Source organism: Sander vitreus, chromosome 2, assembly GCF_031162955.1.
Source record: "Sander vitreus isolate 19-12246 chromosome 2, sanVit1, whole genome shotgun sequence".
Lineage (NCBI taxonomy): Eukaryota > Metazoa > Chordata > Actinopteri > Perciformes > Percidae > Sander > Sander vitreus.
In genome coordinates, this window is record NC_135856.1 from 15215290 (window position 1) to 15234355 (window position 19066).

The window sequence follows — 19066 nt, forward strand, 5'->3', positions numbered from 1 at the left end:
TTCCAGAGGGAAGTATCTAGTCATCTCTCTCGCTCCGGGTTTCCTCCTCTGTCATTAGCTTGTCTGCGTTACATAGATCTAATGAGGCACACTCAAATCAATGGAAATATAACTATATAACATTCTGCCATAGATCTTTAAGGGAAATGGAGTTTATTTTTGTCTGGCTTGTTTGCAATGGGTGTAGCCCTAATTGTAAAGTTGTATATATGTTGCTATTGATGAACATAGAGTCAAAGACACTTATTGTGGTCTGTTTCTGATTACGTTATCAGTTTGTTAACCGAACCACAAAGTATGACATAGAGCTACTGTAACTTGACTGAATAATCCTCCTTACAAACTGCAGCTGAGACGAAAGATTAAAAAAAAGCACTACAGCAACAAATCTCTGGTCTGCATCTCAACAGCATTCACTTGATCTGTGATTACAGTAGACTCATCTGCTTTCTTCAAACCAAGAGCATAGGAACTCTCCCAGATCTTAATGGAATAATCACTACTTATTCGCTAGAGGAAATGACAGCTTAAATGAAAGGGAAAAACCCAGGACCCGGAAAAAACACATTTTCTGGCAAAGCAAGGGTGCATACTGTATAAAGTTTGAGAACAGACAGATTTCTTACCTTTGTCTGACAACTCTCATTCAGTACATTCAGCAAGATGTCAGAGATGAAGGTTTAACTGTAAACTTCAAATGTAATATCTTTCATATTTCCTTTAACATCTGAGGGTAAAATGCAAACATTACCCAGCATGTTGCTGCATCCTCGTTGAATAAAATCATCCATGACCTTACATGATCATTCTATCTATCAAAAGCGCCATCGTTGCTTGACGACTCACACTGACTCATTGTGATGACCTGTGCATGCGTCAGTCATACTATTGTCTCACTCAACTTCCTTCATATCAGCTCACAATCAGCATTAAAGCATGACAAAGTAGGGCTGCACAATTAATCGAATTTTAATCACGTTCACGTTTGGTTTCCCACGATCAAATTCACGTGATCGAGCGATATTTAAAATGCTTCATTCCGTTCATAGAACGCTCTGTATCAAAGTTTTTTTTTTCCAAAGCTCCATAAACCACTCTCTGATCACGTGCCTCCATGAGCCAATCAGAGTGGTTCCCTGCACCGCGCAGTTTAGTTTAGATGTTGACAGTCACAGAGGACAGAGTAACGTGAGGAAAATTCCACAACAGGTAGCAGTCGGTCATAAGTCATCACGAGGTTTACCAGTTTACCAGTAAACGCAACATTTTGTCCCGTCTGTGTTGTTTTTCAGACAACAGCAGTGACCAGTGCTAGTTTGAGTCTTTTAGCTCATAGCTTTAGCAGCAGACTGTTGTACGTCCCGCTGTTGTAATCCTCTAACAGTGAAATACAGTCACACACACCGTTTAGCTGTCAGCATTTTAGCCGTGTTTAATCCAGTTACTACTGTAGCTAACGGTAGGCTAACGTAGCACAATATGGATGTGAATACAGTTATAATTAGCCTATTTGACAATAAAATGTGTTTTGGTTAAAATCAACAAATAATCATGATAATTAATCGTGATCAATATATTGATATAATCGTGATTATTTTTGGCCATAATCGTGCAGCCCTATGACAAAGCATTAACTGCCTGCAATTAACGAATATTAAAGAAGTGGCTTTCATCACACAGTGCTGAGCCCACAAAACACCACTCAGACGACATAAATTTGCAACTCTGATGAGAACAGTTCCAGTCTGTCCAGATTTGGTGTCATTGGGGATTTAAAGGGAGAGAGGAGACATCAGGACACATTTTGCCTTGGAAGTGCATTTCATTTGTAGCAAAAGACAATGCTCTCAACATGGCATCATGACTTTGCGTAAACATACACGCCACTTTCCTAAAGCCAAATGGCGTGTTATCTGTACGCATTTTGAGCTATCCACATGTATGTCTACGCTGTATACAGCGGATGTAAACATACACATCACGTGGCGTGTTATCGCGAGAACGTGCCGTGCTATCGCGAGAACAACGTCACACGCGTGTAAAAAAAAAAAAAGGTTGGGTTTAGGAAAAGAACATTGGGAAAGGCTTTAGTAACACAAAAAAAGACGACAAAAAAAACGACAAAAACACGACGGTGACCAACGTCACACGCTTAGGAAAACAATAAACGATTGGGTTTAGAAAAAGAACATTGGGGAAGGCTTTAAAAAAAAAAGGTTAACCAACGTGATCCCGGCGCTCCTGGGTGAAAGTCCTGTGTTTTACCCATCCGCCACCCCAACCAACCTCCGTGGACTTCCGTCATTTCATACTACTCGCTATGGCGATAATTCACACGTAATGTAGGTCAATGGAGGCCAAACGGCGTTGATAAACACGCTAAAAAGCGATTATGCGTCTTGATAACACGCCAAAATGGCATACGGATTGGCGTGTCATACATACGCCACTTAATGAGATCAGTCTGATGCTCTTATACACCCTCAAGAATTTCTGACAGCTGCAATATCTCTGAACTACAAAGTGTCAAAAAGTCGCTGGCAACATGGCTGCAAAGCCACCATCACTGACAGTTACACCTAAATAAAATCCAATATGCAATGTGCAGTAACACTGAATCTAATCAGAACGTTGTTTACACAAGGCAGCTTCAAACTACAAATCGCTGCACAGCAAGAGTACCTAATCTATACTATTTGAATGACGTGAATACAAGGCTTGCACCATCTTGGAATAATACATGAGCACTCCCAAATTGGAATAACAGGACATGCCGACATTGCTTGAAAGCAGCATTAAAACGTGTCCTGCTTCATGTTAGCATAAATGTCAACCAATAGCAGCAGGACACTGACATTAGACTGAAAACAAAGAAGAAAATTGGGCTGCTTGATTATGGAAAAAAATCGCAATCACAAGTAATTCTGGCAATATCAAAGATAAAATCAAGATTATTTAACACGATTACTCATTGACTTTTGGAAAGATGTTGCATTTATGAAACTTGAAAAACAGTTAAACAAATCAACAGTGAAAACACTTTGAACTGTGAAATTTCCCTTAATACTTTTCCCATTGAACTTTTTGAATTTCCCTTCAGAACACAAGACAAAATAACAGTTTACTTTCAAAATGTAATGTGCAAAATAATCGTTTTTCTGGATTACATTGTTTTTGTGACCGTTAGTAGCCAAAATCGAAATTGCTATCAAAATTTGATAAATTGCACAGCCCTAGAAGAAAATGTTTTTCACTGTTTGTTTGTTTTGTTTTTTACAAATTTGGGCTCGTATCAGTTGTAACTTTGTGATAAATGGAAATTAAAAGTATATGTTTTTTTATTATTTTATTATTCTCATAGAAAAACAGACCTAGAGCATGGTGACAGAGGACCTCCATCCATTGACACCTACTGTACTCACCAACAGGTTTGTGTCTCAATGCTCTTTTTCGGTCTCAGTGGTGATTAAGGCTCTAAGCCTTTACAAACACCCATTAGGAAAGAATCCAGTTTCCACATTAAAAGGATTTATGGATTAACATGTATTTGACCTGGTATACCCTCCCTGCCCCCTGTAATATGACAGATATGTTCACTTGCTACCTACTAAATGTTAGCTTTGTCCCAAGCCAGCTGAGGGCAAACAAATACTCTCTCATATACTGTACTGTACATGTATGGCAGTCTGAATCTCATGTAGTCTGATGTATGTGGAAGAAATCTTGTGTTCAGTAGCAAATGAACAAAACAAAAAGAAACGTATAATGATCACAAAAACAATCACTTTTAGCCACCAATCAGTGACTAAAGCGGACTTAAACAAATGGTCTGGTAAAATAAGACATTCTCACATTGCCTCCAGCCTTACGGTCTGCTGTTTCTGTGGATTCTTTTTAAAATCAGATAAAGACATACTGTACCTGTTTAGACAGGCGTGTGGTTGACCTCTGCACTTTCAGTATTATTGTGCACAGTAATACTGATTGTGTATCGTGTTCTCAATCTTTTTTCTTCTGTTTCTTGTGTTTGCCCCTGTAAGAACTTTGTGATTTATGTCTGTAAAAAGCGCTTCCTGAATACATTTTACTTACTTACTTTAAACTGTTGGAAGATGATTTTATGTTGCATTCGTGTCATCTTTTAACTCTGAAAAACATCCTTTTTGCAGATATGAGCTGGTCATCTGATGGCAGTGCAGTGTTCAGCCTCTAAACCGAGCTTCATACTGTAGTTAACAACATACTAACTGTAACCTCATGATAGCCATTTAAAGATACAACACAATGTCTGGAATGTATCCATCATGATTAGAGGTTTAGTCCTGCTATGGGTCATCTATCTTGGACTCAAATATTATTCATAGTGACATGCACATGCTTTATTTGGAGTTTCAAGGTTTGGATCCCAAAACTAATTGCAAGTCACTGTGGACCAGACCAGCGTTTCTAGTGTGCTTAAAGGAGAACTCCGGGCAATTTTTACGTTAATCTTGATCGCTATAAGTATGTGAGTACTGAGCCGAATCGGTGTTAGCAATATGGAGCTGCTGCAGCTAATGTCGAGAGCTCCCACTTAGCTAAAATGGCATTTTTGGGGGCATATCATAAAGAGTGCCTTTGTGCCTCTTTAACAGACACAAAATGCAATTAAAATGTCTGTGCAACATGAACATGGCCCTTACATGACAACAAGATGCGTTTTCATCTCAGACATTGTTTAAATTCACTTACCCTGTTAGCTGCTAGCTGCCGTCTGGGATGAGTGAGTGTGTTCAGCTAGGCTTCAGTAAAAATCATCACGCAGCAGTTCTGTGTGTATTTGTAGCATATACAGTCATGTGAAAAAATTAGGACACCCATGCTAAAGTTGACTAAAAAGAGGAATAAAAAAATTGGCATGGTTTAATTTCAGTTAGCCTAATAGCTGGTTTGATTTGCATTGAGAGATGATTTTATGGAAAGTATCCCATGCCAATCTCTACGTATGGTGAAGGGTATGTGATGATGTGGGGCTATTTTAATTCCAAAGGCCAAGGGAACTTTATCAGGATGCATAGTATGCTGGATCCATGAAATAACTGGCCTTTAAAAATAAAAATCTGCCTGTGTCTATGGTAATTTAACATAGGGGTGTACTTACTTATGCCCCCTGTATTTTAAGGAAGAACATTTATTTATTTACGATACATTAGTCATTCACAAACAAAATTGGTGTCCTTAAAGATTGGATTTTTCCTCATTTTTTTAATTAAGGCATTAAGATCAATTTCCTAAAGATGATTTTTTTATTCCTCTTTTTAGTCAACTTTAGCATGGGTGTCCTAATTTTTTCACATGACTGTATATTCATTTTGTGTGTGATCCATCTGGCGTTGGTGAATAGTAGTCTCTGCAGTGGCGAACTGCATGTTAGTTGCCTTAGCCAGGGTAGCAGGCCCGACCGGCATCCTTCTACTTCCTCCCTGCCTTCCCCGCCTGCCGCGGCCGACAACAATCCACGGGCGCCCGCTGGTCTGGTGGATGTCCTCCAGAGGACAGTTCATGCTTTCGCGGCGAAAAAAGTTTATTTCCCCCTCAAAAATAGGTAATTGAGCACTGTAGTGGTTATGATCATATCAGTGACTATGTAACTACATGGAAACGGGCCAAATGATGCCTGTTTCTTGTACAGTAAAAGCGTTACTGAAGGCTAGCTCTAGCTCCATAGTTACGTTACTCCAAGCTTCTTCCCTTGTGAACATCTCCGCTCTTCACTCTTCACACACTACGCTCCGATCTGCACACTGCTGTTTACCTTTTCCTGCTACAACTGAATTCCCGCGGGACTTCAGCGCAAGACTACAGCCAGCCTTCTGTAACGCGGTTACTTTACAAGAAACGGGCATCATTTGGCCCGTTTCCATGTAGTTACATAGGGAAGGCGGGGAGGAAGTAGAAGGATGCCGGTCGGGCCTGCTAGCCTGGCTAAGGCAACTCACACACAGTTCGCCACTGCAGAGGCTACTATTCACCAACGCCAGATGGATCGCACACAAAATGGATATATGCTACAAATACACACAGAACTGCTGCTTGATGATTATTACCAAAGCCTGGCTGAACACACTCACTCATCCCAGACGGCAGCTAGCAGCTAACAGGGTAAGTGAATTTAAACAATGTCTGAGATGAAAACGCATCTTGTTGTCATGTAAGGGCCCTGTTAATGTTGCACAGACATTTTAGTTGCATTTTGTGTCTGTTAAAGAGGCACAAAGGCACTCTTTATGATATGCCCCCAAAACTGCCGTTTTAGCTAAGTGGGAGCTCTCGACATTAGCTGCAGCAGCTCCATATTGCTAACACAGATTCGGCTAATTTTTTTTGCTATTGACAGTACTCACATACTTATATCCATCCATCCATCCATCTTCATCCGCTTATCCGGGGTCGGGTCGCGGGGGTAGCAGCTCCAGCAGGGGACCCCAAACTTCCCTTTCCCGGGCCACATTAACCAGCTCCGACTGGGGGATCCCGAGGCGTTCCCAGGCCAGGTTAGAGATATAATCCCTCCACCTAGTCCTGGGTCTCCCCCGAGGCCTCCTCCCAGCTGGACGTGCCTGGAACACCTCCCTAGGGAGGCGCCCAGGGGGCATCCTTACCAGATGCCCGAACCACCTCAACTGGCTCCTTTCGACGCAAAGGAGCAGCGGCTCTACTCCGAGCTCCTCACGGATAACTGAGCTTCTCACCCTATCTCTAAGGGAGACGCCAGCTACCCTCCTGAGGAAACCCATTTCGGCCGCTTGTACCCTGGATCTTGTTCTTTCGGTCATGACCCAGCCTTCATGACCATAGGTGAGGGTAGGAACAAAAACTGACCGGTAGATTGAGAGCTTTGCCTTCTGGCTCAGCTCTCTTTTCGTCACAACGGTGCGATAAATTGAATGTAATACCGCACCTGCTGTGCCGATTCTCCGACCAATCTCCCGCTCCATTGTCCCTCACTCGCGAACAAGACCCCAAGGTACTTGAACTCCTTCACTTGGGGTAAGGACTCATTCCCTACCTGGAGAAGGCACTCCATCGGTTTCCTGCTGAGAACCATGGCCTCCGATTTAGAGGTGCTGATCCTCATCCCAGCCGCTTCACACTCGGCTGCGAACCGATCCAGTGAGTGCTGAAGGTCACAGGCCGATGATGCCATCAGGACCACATCATCTGCAAAAAGCAGCGATGAGATCCCCAGCCCACCGAACTGCAACCCCTCTCCACCCCGACTATGCCTCGATATCCTGTCCATAAATACTACAAACAGGATTGGTGACAAAGCGCAGCCCTGGCGGAGGCCAACTCTCACCTGAAACGAGTCCGACTTACTGCCGAGAACCTGGACACAGCTCTCGCTTTGGTCGTACAGAGATTGGATGGCCCTGAGAAGGGACCCCCTCACCCCGTACTCCCGCAGCACCTCCCACAGTATCTCCCGGGGCACTTACGGGGTCATACGCCTTCTCCAGATCCACAAAACACATGTAGACTGGTTGGGCATACTCACAGGCTCCCTCCAGGATCCTTGCGAGAGTAAAGATCTGGTCCGTTGTTCCACGACCAGGACGGAATCCGCATTGTTCCTCTTCAACCTGAGATTCGACTATCGACCGAACCCTCCTTTCCAGCACCTTCGAGTAGACTTTACCGGGGAGGCTGAGAAGTGTGATACCCCTGTAATTGGCACACACCCTCTGGTCCCCCTTTTTAAAAAGGGGAACCACCACCCCGGTCTGCCACTCCTTAGGCACCGTCCCAGACTTCCACGCAATGTTGAAGAGGCGTGTCAACCAAGACAACCCCTCCACACCCAGAGCTTTAAGCATTTCTGGACGGATCTCATCAATTCCTGGGGCTTTGCCACTGTGGAGTTACACATACTTATAGCGATCAAGATTAACGTAAACATTGCCCGGAGTTCTCCTTTAAATGTGCCCACATTCTTATTAGTGCATGCACATGAACAGTACCAGAATGTGTGTAGTTTTGTGTTTATTGTTTATTGATATGGCACTTTTCTATACTTAAAGACCATTCACAGTGCAAAAAAGAGACTAAAAGTCTAAGGCAACTTGCTTTTATTTACATCAGTGCATTTTGATGTTATTAAGTTATATATATATATATATATATATATATATGTATACACACACACACACACACACACATACATATTCAGTGTTGGAAAATAACTACTCAAGCACTGTACTTAAGTACAATTTTGAGGTACTTATTTACTTGAGTATTTCCATATTATGCTAGTCTCCACATCTACTACACATTTCATAAGAGATTATTGATTATTGTACTTTTTACACAACTACATATATTTGACAGCTACAGTTAATAGTTACTTTGCAGATTTTAACATACAAAATGTATGATCACTACATAAAAGACTCAGATTAAACTACCAAACAAAATATAAAGTCTGATAATTGAATATTTTGTCTGCTAAATAAGCACTTTTACTTTTGATACTTTAAGTACATTCTGCTGATAATACTTCTGAATACATGATGTTTGCTTGTAATGGAGTATTTTTACACTGATATTGCTACTTTAAGTAAAACATCTGAATGTGTCTTCCACCACTGAATATATTGTACTATATAATAGTAGGTAAGGTAATACAAACTATTGTATGAGACAACATGAGACACCACTCATCTCGTCCTTTCTCGTCCTATGATTAACGTTGTCCTGATATTAAGGTTAGCAAATTAAGGATACAGTCAGTAATCGTTTGTACTATTTCATTAGCAGGTTTATTCAAATACAATTGATTTGGTTTGATTTTCTGTGTGTTTGTCATCTGATCATATAGAAATGTGGGCATGTTTTACTGCTGTGTTTTACAAACATTACTGATTTGAAAATCCCATGCACCAGAAAACATTAAAAAGCTGTATAAAAAGGCCTGTCAATCAATTTTAGAGTGATATTATTCTCCAATCCTGTATGTTGATTTTTAGTGGTGGGACTACCCTTTTGTTTACAGCTAAATCACAGACTGTACCTTTAAAAGAAACTTTGTGTACCTAACTCACTGAAGTAACATTTAGGTGCAGTGAGGTGATGACTCCTGTCCATAAAGCTGTCTGTAAATCAGAGAGTGGAAGCTACTCGAGCACACAGCAGATTTTTTCTGAGCCAGAACCACAAAGGGTGTGGAAGGAGCAGGAGGAGGTGGCAGTGGTTAGCTAGCTGTAGATCTATATTAGGAAAGGCATAGAGTTTACGACATTGAAGTTTTTATATGAAATCATCCTGCACTGTCTGTCAACCACATGTCTATACTGTATCCACTGCATTGTTATAATAAAGAGATGCATGTTGTGAGACAGAGAGCCAGGTTGTGAAAGCAGAGAGAGGATGTAACCATCGTCTGTCTCTCTCATACGGGTATTTTAGGTTGCAGGGTTGGATTAGAGAGAGGAGGTTATGTTGCTGCATGAAAAAAAAACTTTCCGAAAGTCACTTACATTGCCAATAATTTAATGTTTAGTTTCAGTTTTATTCACTTTCTGTAACTATTAGTCAGTGTTAAATAAAAGACATGAGACCAAAACATGACATTACTGCAAAAAAACGTCTAAATACATAGAAAATGTGTTGTGTGCCAGCGTATGGAGGAAATGGACTTCCCACCATAAAAAACCCACAACCACATGTTCTTTTACCAGGCAAAGACACTTTCTCTGAGGTGAACCAGCTGCTCTGTAGGCCGACTGGTCAATTAGTGGATGTTGTTGTTGTTGTCGGCGTATCATAGAATGACTCGAAAAGCCGTTTCTGAGAATAGCAAACTAGTGAGCAGCACTGAATGCTTTTTATGCTTGGTGGTATAAATGTACAGAAAGTCATCCTCCAGTTTGAGATGTAAATAGTCTGCGACAACGACAGGAACAAAGTTTGATGGGGTCTACGCTGGAGTGTATTTTGCCAAATTTCACCCGTATACTCCATCATTTAGATTTGCTCGTGGTAAAAGAGAGAGGGCAGGACACTGTCATTACAGACACAGAGCTGCTGTGAGCTCCCAGATCCGGAGAAATCTCCAGAGACACTGAATCAGAGGTCACGACAGCACGTCAAGCTCTATTGCATTGTATATCCAATAAGGAGGAGTCCTCAGGGAGAGGACTGCTGCTACTACTGCCATCACACACACACACACACACACACACACACACACACACACACACACACACACACACACACACCTCTAATACTACAGTGCTGATCAGAGGACAGACCAAATAATAAAACATTTTCCTTTACTACTATAGCGCTAGAGGGACAACTTAAAGCAAATGAAACATGGTTTCTGTTGTAAGAAAATCAGGAAATTCCATCATTCTTGTCCATTCAAGACTGAATACTCACAAGGGTGTGATCCTTGATGAATCAGTCACATGAGTTACCAGCTTATCACATTTAAAAAGAATATCCCCTTTTCAATTATGTCATTGTTATGACTAGCACCTTATTTTTGGTACGTCCTCACCAGACAACTCATGCTTATCACCTTCACACACCCACATAGACATACAGCTCAACCACTAAAAACATACTGTATGTAAAAATATGTAATAGCGAGCATGTTCACCAATACCAAAATGCAATGGGGAAATCAGTTTACAGTAAATCAGTATATTCCGAACAGCCTCCGTACTTTAAGTTATACAGTACCCATTAGAAGCCTGGGCATGTTTGCTGGATATTTATCTGTAAATAATTGGGCTGCAATTAACGATCACTTTCATAATCGATTTACTTGTTGATTATCTTCTTGATTAATCAATGAAAACTGTCAAAATTACATTTTCCGAGAGACCAAGGTGACATCTTCAGATGTATCTTTTGTCTAACAAACACTCCAAAATCCAAAGATATTTTCTTTACTATAATTTTAAGGTATAATGTTAAGGTAAAGAAAAAGCAGCAAATGTTCACATTTAAGAAGTTGGAACTATCAAATTATTTGGCAATTTGATTACAAATTGTTGAAACTTAAAACGAAACCAAGTTACAAACCAAAACATAAAGAGTATAAAGATTTATCCCAAATTTAAAACATTACTAAATCCTGAATTTCTCAAAAGGTCACCCTTTGCCATACAAGCAACATCACAATCAGTCTGCATTTGGAAAATTATTTAAACTATTCCCCCTTCTTCTGCAGCAAATTCCAGAGAGGACAAGCAGGACAAGCATGTCGAGTATGTCCCATACATAATCTGTGGGCCTGTTGTGTGGAGACTTGGCAGACCGACCATTAGATTCAGATTACTTTCTTGTTGAAGAATGATGAAACTTCATCACCTGCAAAACAACTTCAGACCATGACACTGCCCTTTCTGTTTGACTGCTATAAAACATACATACAAAAGTTATGTTTTCACCCTCTCTGGATCTCACAAATTAGCCTTTTTTTGTAGCCCAGAAAAAAATGGATCCTAAAATATCTTATGGATACTTAAACAATGTAAAATGTTTCATTTAGGTTTAGACAGGCTCCCTGTATACGTCAAAAATAGGCATCGAATGACAATTGACATTTTTTACCATAAACTTCTTCTTTTTTGCTTGCATGTATGAAATTGTGTGCAATAGAGCATACAAACCATTCAAACTCTGTCTCAGCCAGAGGTAATCTATTAGTAATAGCATTGACTGGCTGAGACGCCGGGATTTGGCTGCTAAAAGGAGCAACAGAATTCCCCCCTGAGAGTGTCAAATAAGGTGCTTCTCGTCTGACATTCCATCACTGATATTTCCATTGCATCCAACGCTTTTACTAACAGCCTTATTCGGTTACAGTGCATTAGCATTTGCTAGCATGTCACTGTGGCTGCACATCGGCATGGTAATATAATTGATCCGGTAATATCACATTGAAAATGTTATTGCGTTCGACCCAGATACAGTTTAAAAAAAAAAAAAAAAAAAGGTTGACAGTGTTGTGTGATTGACCACATATATTCTTGGTAACCCCAATGAATTAATTCACATTAGTTTGTAATGCGTTATAATTCATTGTCATTAGACAGTGGCAGCCAAGTGCTTAAGCCAGATGACAACTCAGTTGACAAGAGTGATTGATTTAATCAATACCCCTCTGCCTGCTGCCATCACCTGCTTCATTATAATTATAATGCTGTCCACAGCTGAATTTAATCCATTTATCGACAGCATGTGATCAATACTATTTAGGAAATACTTGGCAATGCATCTGAACTGTCCATTGTAATTGTCAAAGCAGGGATGAAATGTATGAGGATCTTGTGGATCTTATACGCAAAGAACTAGTGCCACCTCATGTCACCTCGCTTCTTCTGTTAAAGGCTGCACACCACAAAGACTAGAGCCAACAGCTAGCTGACCATGATATAGTGGTATATTCTGCACTACTTCCTACTGTGAGGAAATAACTAGCCTGTAATCCAGTAGGCTGAAATAATTATAGAAAGACAAAGAAAACAAACAGTAAACCATGTTCAAACTAATTCATCCGTCCGGCCTGGAATACAAATTGACAATGGTGCTGTAAAAATCTTCTTTTGCTTTGCACCGGCATTATATATGGTCTGTGACCTGTCAGACAGATCTCTCAACAACTGCCTCAAATACCCAAAAGTGAAGAAAAAAAAGGACTGAGCAAAGGAGGCGCAACGGAACCCCAGGGCCAACTGACAGCTTGTTGTCTTAATAGATACTTGGGGAAATGTTAATTATCATGCAAACTAGTATTGATTCCATGAACACTGAAGTGGAGTCAATCCCTTTGCCATACAGTTTGACACAATCACCTACAGTGTTAGCGCAGAGAAGCAACGCTGGGCAACCTGAGCATGTGCAAACATGCCAAAGACCTATTTGTATTTAAACATTATACTCACATATACATACCTGGACACTCTAACTGCTCTTAACTGCTAATTTATGCTAAATGTCATTTATTAACTGTACAATAACACAATACCATACACACTCCTATATATCTATATATTTATCTATATTTATCTGTAGTTTATTGTTGTTTACTGTTTGTAAAAAATATTTAGCTAAAAGTTTGTTGTCATTGCTATTCTTATACTGTATTTTTTCTATACTGTATTTTTTATTTTTTATACCTCTTTATTTAAAGAGTGTTTTATATGCTGCTAAAATCTGCTGCTGGAAATCTAATTTCCTTGTGGGAGTCATCCCAAAAGGATCAATAAAGAGAAGTCTAAGTCTAAGTCTAAGTCTTATACAAGAATGATCAAATATTGACAAAGAGAAGAGAGTTGGCCTTTTTGGTATAACCATGTACCTGTCAGAGGTAAATGGATCTGGGGAAAACCGATGCTTTCTGAATAATTCTGTGAGGACACCAGAAGTCAAGTCAATGACACACTGCTCTAATATTGATAGAGACCGGCAGCACTGACCTCACTTAGACTAATGGTTTGGATGCAGAGCTCATGAACATGATTAAGTATGGTTCACAAAGCCTTTGGCATAATGAGTAACTTACTGCAGACTGCTTTTTAGACAGGAATCCTGTTGTCACATTCCAAAGATACCAAAGACCCCTGCAATCTGAACGATGTTTGAAATGAATGCTGCTGACTACAAAAATGCTCAGAAATGTGACACTTCAGCAGGTAGCCCAGCGGGAACACATGCTGCCAATATTTTTGCTCAGCACTTATAGTTCTGTTTGACTCAATGAAATAAAAAAAATACGACCCAAACTGGTTTTCAGTAGGGCTTCAACTAATAATTATTTTCATCATTCATTATTTTGCCAATTACTCTGCTCAATCAATCAAATAATAGTTTGTCCAACCAATTAACACCAACGATATTAATTTTATTATACTTTAAGACAAAGCAGCACATCGTCACATTTGAGGGTCTGGAACCAGCAAATGTTTGGCGTTTTTTACCTGAAAAATGTGATCGATTGTCAGAATTGTTACTGATTAATTTCCTGTTCATCGACTAATTGATTTACTGACTGTTCGCTACACCACCTTCCCAACCAGCGATAGTCAATAGTCAGCAATCATAGCTTAGCAACCATAACCAGCCACAGAAAGTCTGTCAGGCTTTGGATTTCTTCTCCACATGACAATAATTGTTTAAATATGGCAGCGCACATTTTCAGATTCATAGTGTTGTTGAAATAGTTGTGTAAAGAATAAAAAAGAAACCTAGAGAGAGAAGTTAAAACTCAGCTTGCTTTCTCACATTTGTGCGTGAATCAATCAATCAATCAATCAATCAGTGGGTGTGAAAGTCAGATTGTCGGAAAATTACAGAAATGGTCAGACACAGCCCCCCACTTACAACGTAAAAAAGGCAACATTCTCACTCCCATCGCGTCAAAACGCTATGCTTGGTCAGGTGCCTTTGGCGTTTGTTATTGATGCAAAAAGTCTCCTTTAGCGTCATATTTAGATGTGCTTGGTGGGGACGTACGTTTAACAGACATGCGGCTCAAGAACGAGACAGTTGAGGAAAAGATTGTGGGTGGTGTTACAAAATGTACATTTCAGTGACACGCGGGACAACAGGACAGGTAGAAATGAGGATCCTGCATTTGTTTACTTCTGTGTAAAATAAAGGAACCTTATGATTCAAATATTACAATGAATTTTGAGTGGTAAATCTTCCATTGTAAACTGCATACGTGCCGTACGACAACGGAAAGCTCGACAGATGCAGCAACAGTGAACGATCAGTTGTTCCAGCTCTAGTTTCCGACGCTCTACTTTGCATCCCTGTTAGTAATAAACAAGCAGGAAATAAAATTGTATAAAAAAAAAATGGCACCAGAAACAGCAGGTGTTTCAAAGCAAAGAACTGGGTTTTGTCCTCTGTCCCATGGCAGAAAACTTGTTAAAGCACGGTCTCAGGTTAAGCTCCAAGCAGTGGACTCAATACAAATAATTCTGTTTTGAGTTGCTAAAAGTCTGCTCTTTCCTTCTTCTGACAATGACAGGCAGTATAGAATTGCAGCATATTTTGTCTCGTTAAAAAATGCATTTGTGCAAACGGGGGAATGCTATCTGGGTCACACAATGCCAGTGATACCATGGCTGCGTGGAGGGAAAAGTTTGTGTTAAGCAAAAAATTGCATTTTATGTTTTTTCTTTATAGAGCTGGGACAGCTTTGTGAGGAGGACAAATGATGAGATAACTTATCTTTAGAAAACTCCAATTAGAGAATGTTTCCCACTGGAGTAATTATAACCTCTTGGCAATACATGAACTCAATAGCAGTAATACTACCTCATGTTTCTCAGGTGTCTTTTATGTTAAAATGGTTTGATTGCAGACTAACGTTACTGTAATGTGACTCTCCATACCACACCAGCCCTATTGTTTTATTCATATAAGGAGTAGGTTAAAGTTAATGACATCCTGTGACAGATAAGAGATAAGAATCAAGTTCTATACAGGATATACCTCTTACAATTTCTTGACATGATGTGAAATCAATAGCAGGGTTTGTTTGAATTCTGTTAACGAAATGTGACTCTGTACCAGACCAATCCTTTTGTTTTATTCATTTAAGGAACAGGTTAAAGGTAACGGAACAATAGCCTTAAATTAGAGCTGACAGATAAAAATAAGCCAGTTCTGTACAGGAAATAAGCAAATAATAATATTAATAATTTAAAGAGCTGTGGGGCAAACTGATATGAGAATAAACCAATAAAGATTATCATGCCTTCAAATTTGTATCTTAATTTACAATATAGTATAGTAAGACAAGTATAGGCACATGTAGATAGTATGACTGCAGTATTTGAACAGTATCCAAAATGCAGTTAGTTAATCATAGGAAGAAGCCATGATGGGACATCTCCTGACTTCAGGTCATGGAGGTCATTTCTCTAAAGTGATTAATGAAACAGCAGAGCTGAAAGGATTAATCTATAAATTGATGGTCAAATAATTACCTAACTATTAACTATTTTGATGATTGTCTAATAATTTAAGTCATTTTTTCAAGCAAAGTGCCAAGCATTCTTCCAGCTCCTCATTTGTGAAGATGTGCTGCTTTTCTTTGGCGTATGTGATAGTAAACTGAAAACCTTTGGGTTTTGGACTATTTTCTGACTTTTTATAGAATACACGTGTTATTTAATCTGGAAAATAATCAGCAGATGAATCCATAAAAAAAAAAAAATTACAATATACCTTTTCAGTTTTGATAATTCATTTTGGAGTGCAGTAAAGTCAGACTATACATGCCTTCAGCCTGCTATGATAAAATGAGTGGTAGCTAAAAGAAGGCTGGATTACCAATTGATGCTTTAAAAACAACACCAGCATACCTAATATTAGGCCCCACGTTGTAGAAGGGCCCCAAATTAAGATCTGGTCTAGAATGTATTAGGCCTATTTTTTGAAACTGTTTAGTTTCTTTTTAATTTCACTTCATGAACACGTGCAGATTTATACTCAATCATTAGGTGATCTAATGGCACTAGGCCTATCTATTATTGCCTCAAGTCACATCGTTTTATCATCTTATAGAATCAACTGTAGGCTACATGTAGTGCGTGGAGTCCTGACAATAAACTTTTCCTTGTTGTTGCTAACGAACACTCACCGTCTCTTAGGTACTGTTGCCGTGCAGAGCGTTCTCGAACAGCGCGAGCCCACTTCTCCGCCTCCTCCAGGTTAGCGCGCGGGTCCTGGAGCGAAGCGAGACGAAAGCACTGCTCCGCTCTCTGCCGCGACATCCCGGAACTCATCCAGCGGCGTTTGAGCGGGTAGAAGTAGACTGCCAAGTATGCTGCCGGGTCCGCGTTGTCATCTTCCCGGTATGCCCTGCAACCGACGCAGTCCTTCAGGCTGAGCACCACCTTGTTTCGCCCGACAGGTGCCAAAAGAAGCCTCTGGACGATGAGGTCCTTCTCGGTCAAGCTCACGGCACACCTGGCTTTTCGGTTACCAGTGACCGTAAATTCCCCGTACAGCGAAACCGGGTTGATGCTGGTGTCAGCTCTCCTCTGATCCATCCTGAGTGGACGGGGGAGACTGAGACGCTGGGGGTCCGGGATAAAGCAGCGGCCACTCTGTCACATAGCTACTCGCCTGGGTGCGAGCAGAGCAAAGTGGAGAACTGCAACCAACAGCCTGCTGCTCGTAACGGTGTCAAGAGAAACCGAATAAACACACCACATCCGGTTACATTTCAAAATAAGACCCATACGTACCAACTGTCATGGGGACAGTGAACTCGTGTCCTTTGTCCGGTTTTTCTAAGAATGTGGGGGGTTTAGCGACCTGGATGGAGTCACATTGATTCCAGTATTTTTTACACTATTAGCCTGTTATATTAGAATATTGAAATGGGACAACTTTTTGGCCCACAAAAATAAATAAAGTGTGGAGAAGGCTTTAAAACATGTGTCTAAAGTGTTAAGAACATATAATTAAACAGGTAAATTAACAAATAAAAAAAATCCAAATAAAAAGAGAGACTGAAGAGTATTTAAGACAATATTTTTGGTGTCTTGCCACAGCCCTGATGTTGATATAAAAAACAAAGCAACACTTTTTTGATGTCTTACCATTCCTCCCACTTTCTATGCAATATGTAGGTCTACATTTTTATGTCAGATATTGCAATTAGGTGGTGCATGCTCCCAAACTATATTTCAATTAAATCAGCACAAACCAGTTGATGCACAGTAAACCTATGAGCGAGAGGCTATAGCTTGGTTGTCAATCCAGCCTCGCTGGTGCTATGGGCACTATTAGTGGGTACTTGAAAAGCATTAAGCATGGCCATAGTGCATGTATTTTCCATTCATCTAATCACCCTGTGATGTAGGGGACATTAGGTGAATATAGTGAGTTATATTTTAGAAGGTGATAGAAAGCCGACAGTAGGCTACTGAGAGTCTGAATAGTAGGTCGTAGCCACACTCAATCAGGACCATGAAACACGTTTTTGTGTTTTTTAGTATTACAAGAGAAGGTAGTTTTAATGTAATAGTACATTTCTAACCAGTAAAATGTAGCCATCAATTAAATCCACATATACTGTAACTGTCATAATCCATAAATGGACCAATTCACGCTTTTATTTTAAAATTCATAACCGCCCGTTTTCTCTGAGTTGTTGTGGGTGTCTGGTGCTGACTTGACTTATCTCTACTCGGCTGCAGTTTACGTTGAACTTTGCTGTTCAGTAGTTCTGCCCGGTAAAAAAAAAAGAGGCGATCTGCTGCCACCTAGTGGCACAATAAGGGAAATACCAGGTTACAAATTTCATAATCCCAAGTGTCAAATTATAATAAATTTGGATTTACCAACGTAATTTACTATTTTAATAAATTGTTTCATTTTTGACCTCCACCCTTTTGTGCCTCCCTCCTTTGTCTGAACCATGATCCAGTTCATGACACTATATTTGATGAATTATATTTGCTTTATTTTCACAGTCCTGGTATTGTACGATTTATTGGGACTCATAGATCATAGCCATTGTTAATGTTATCGGTAAGACCACGGCAACCCCACATCTCTTAATGAAGGAGAGATTATCTTCATTCACATATAAATAATAGTTACATAGCTTCTTCTCAATCAGTTTTCAGAGTAGAATATTATGTTAAATGAAGTTATTTACAAAACAAATTAATGAGATGTGAACAATCAGTGATATAAGTGATGTATGTGATTCATATGCTATGGTGAGTGGAAAAAAGTGCAGAAGATGTTGCATGCTCAAAAGAAAGACATAAACAAGCAACCAAACCAGGACACCATGGGGGAACTGAGAGAGACTGAGGAAGCCTGAACTGGCCTTTGTAGGCTTGAACTGCACTGTCAGCCTCACTACCTGCAAATGGGACAGAGCAGATACACAGGAGTCACGATAATTTAAATATAAACTTAATGACAAAAGTGCTAAGTGCATTACATATTAAAATCGATTTACACCATAGACAAATGAACACGATTATTGCTATTACTACTTGGTATTAATATTAGAGTGAGTATTCTTTTTTGAACA

At 39.9% G+C, this 19066-nt stretch overlaps 1 protein-coding gene across 1 annotated transcript in view; it reads right to left on the reverse strand.

The window, feature by feature from the left end:
- Positions 1–17191, reverse strand: part of LOC144536533 (sphingosine kinase 1-like) — a 37944-nt gene extending 20753 nt beyond the window's left edge. The window contains exon 1 of the mRNA XM_078279729.1: positions 16649–17191. Coding sequence (XP_078135855.1) covers positions 16649–17060 — 412 coding nt within the window. The 5' untranslated portion in view covers positions 17061–17191. The remainder of the gene's footprint in view (positions 1–16648) is intronic.
- Positions 17192–19066: the final 1875 nt, after the last annotated feature.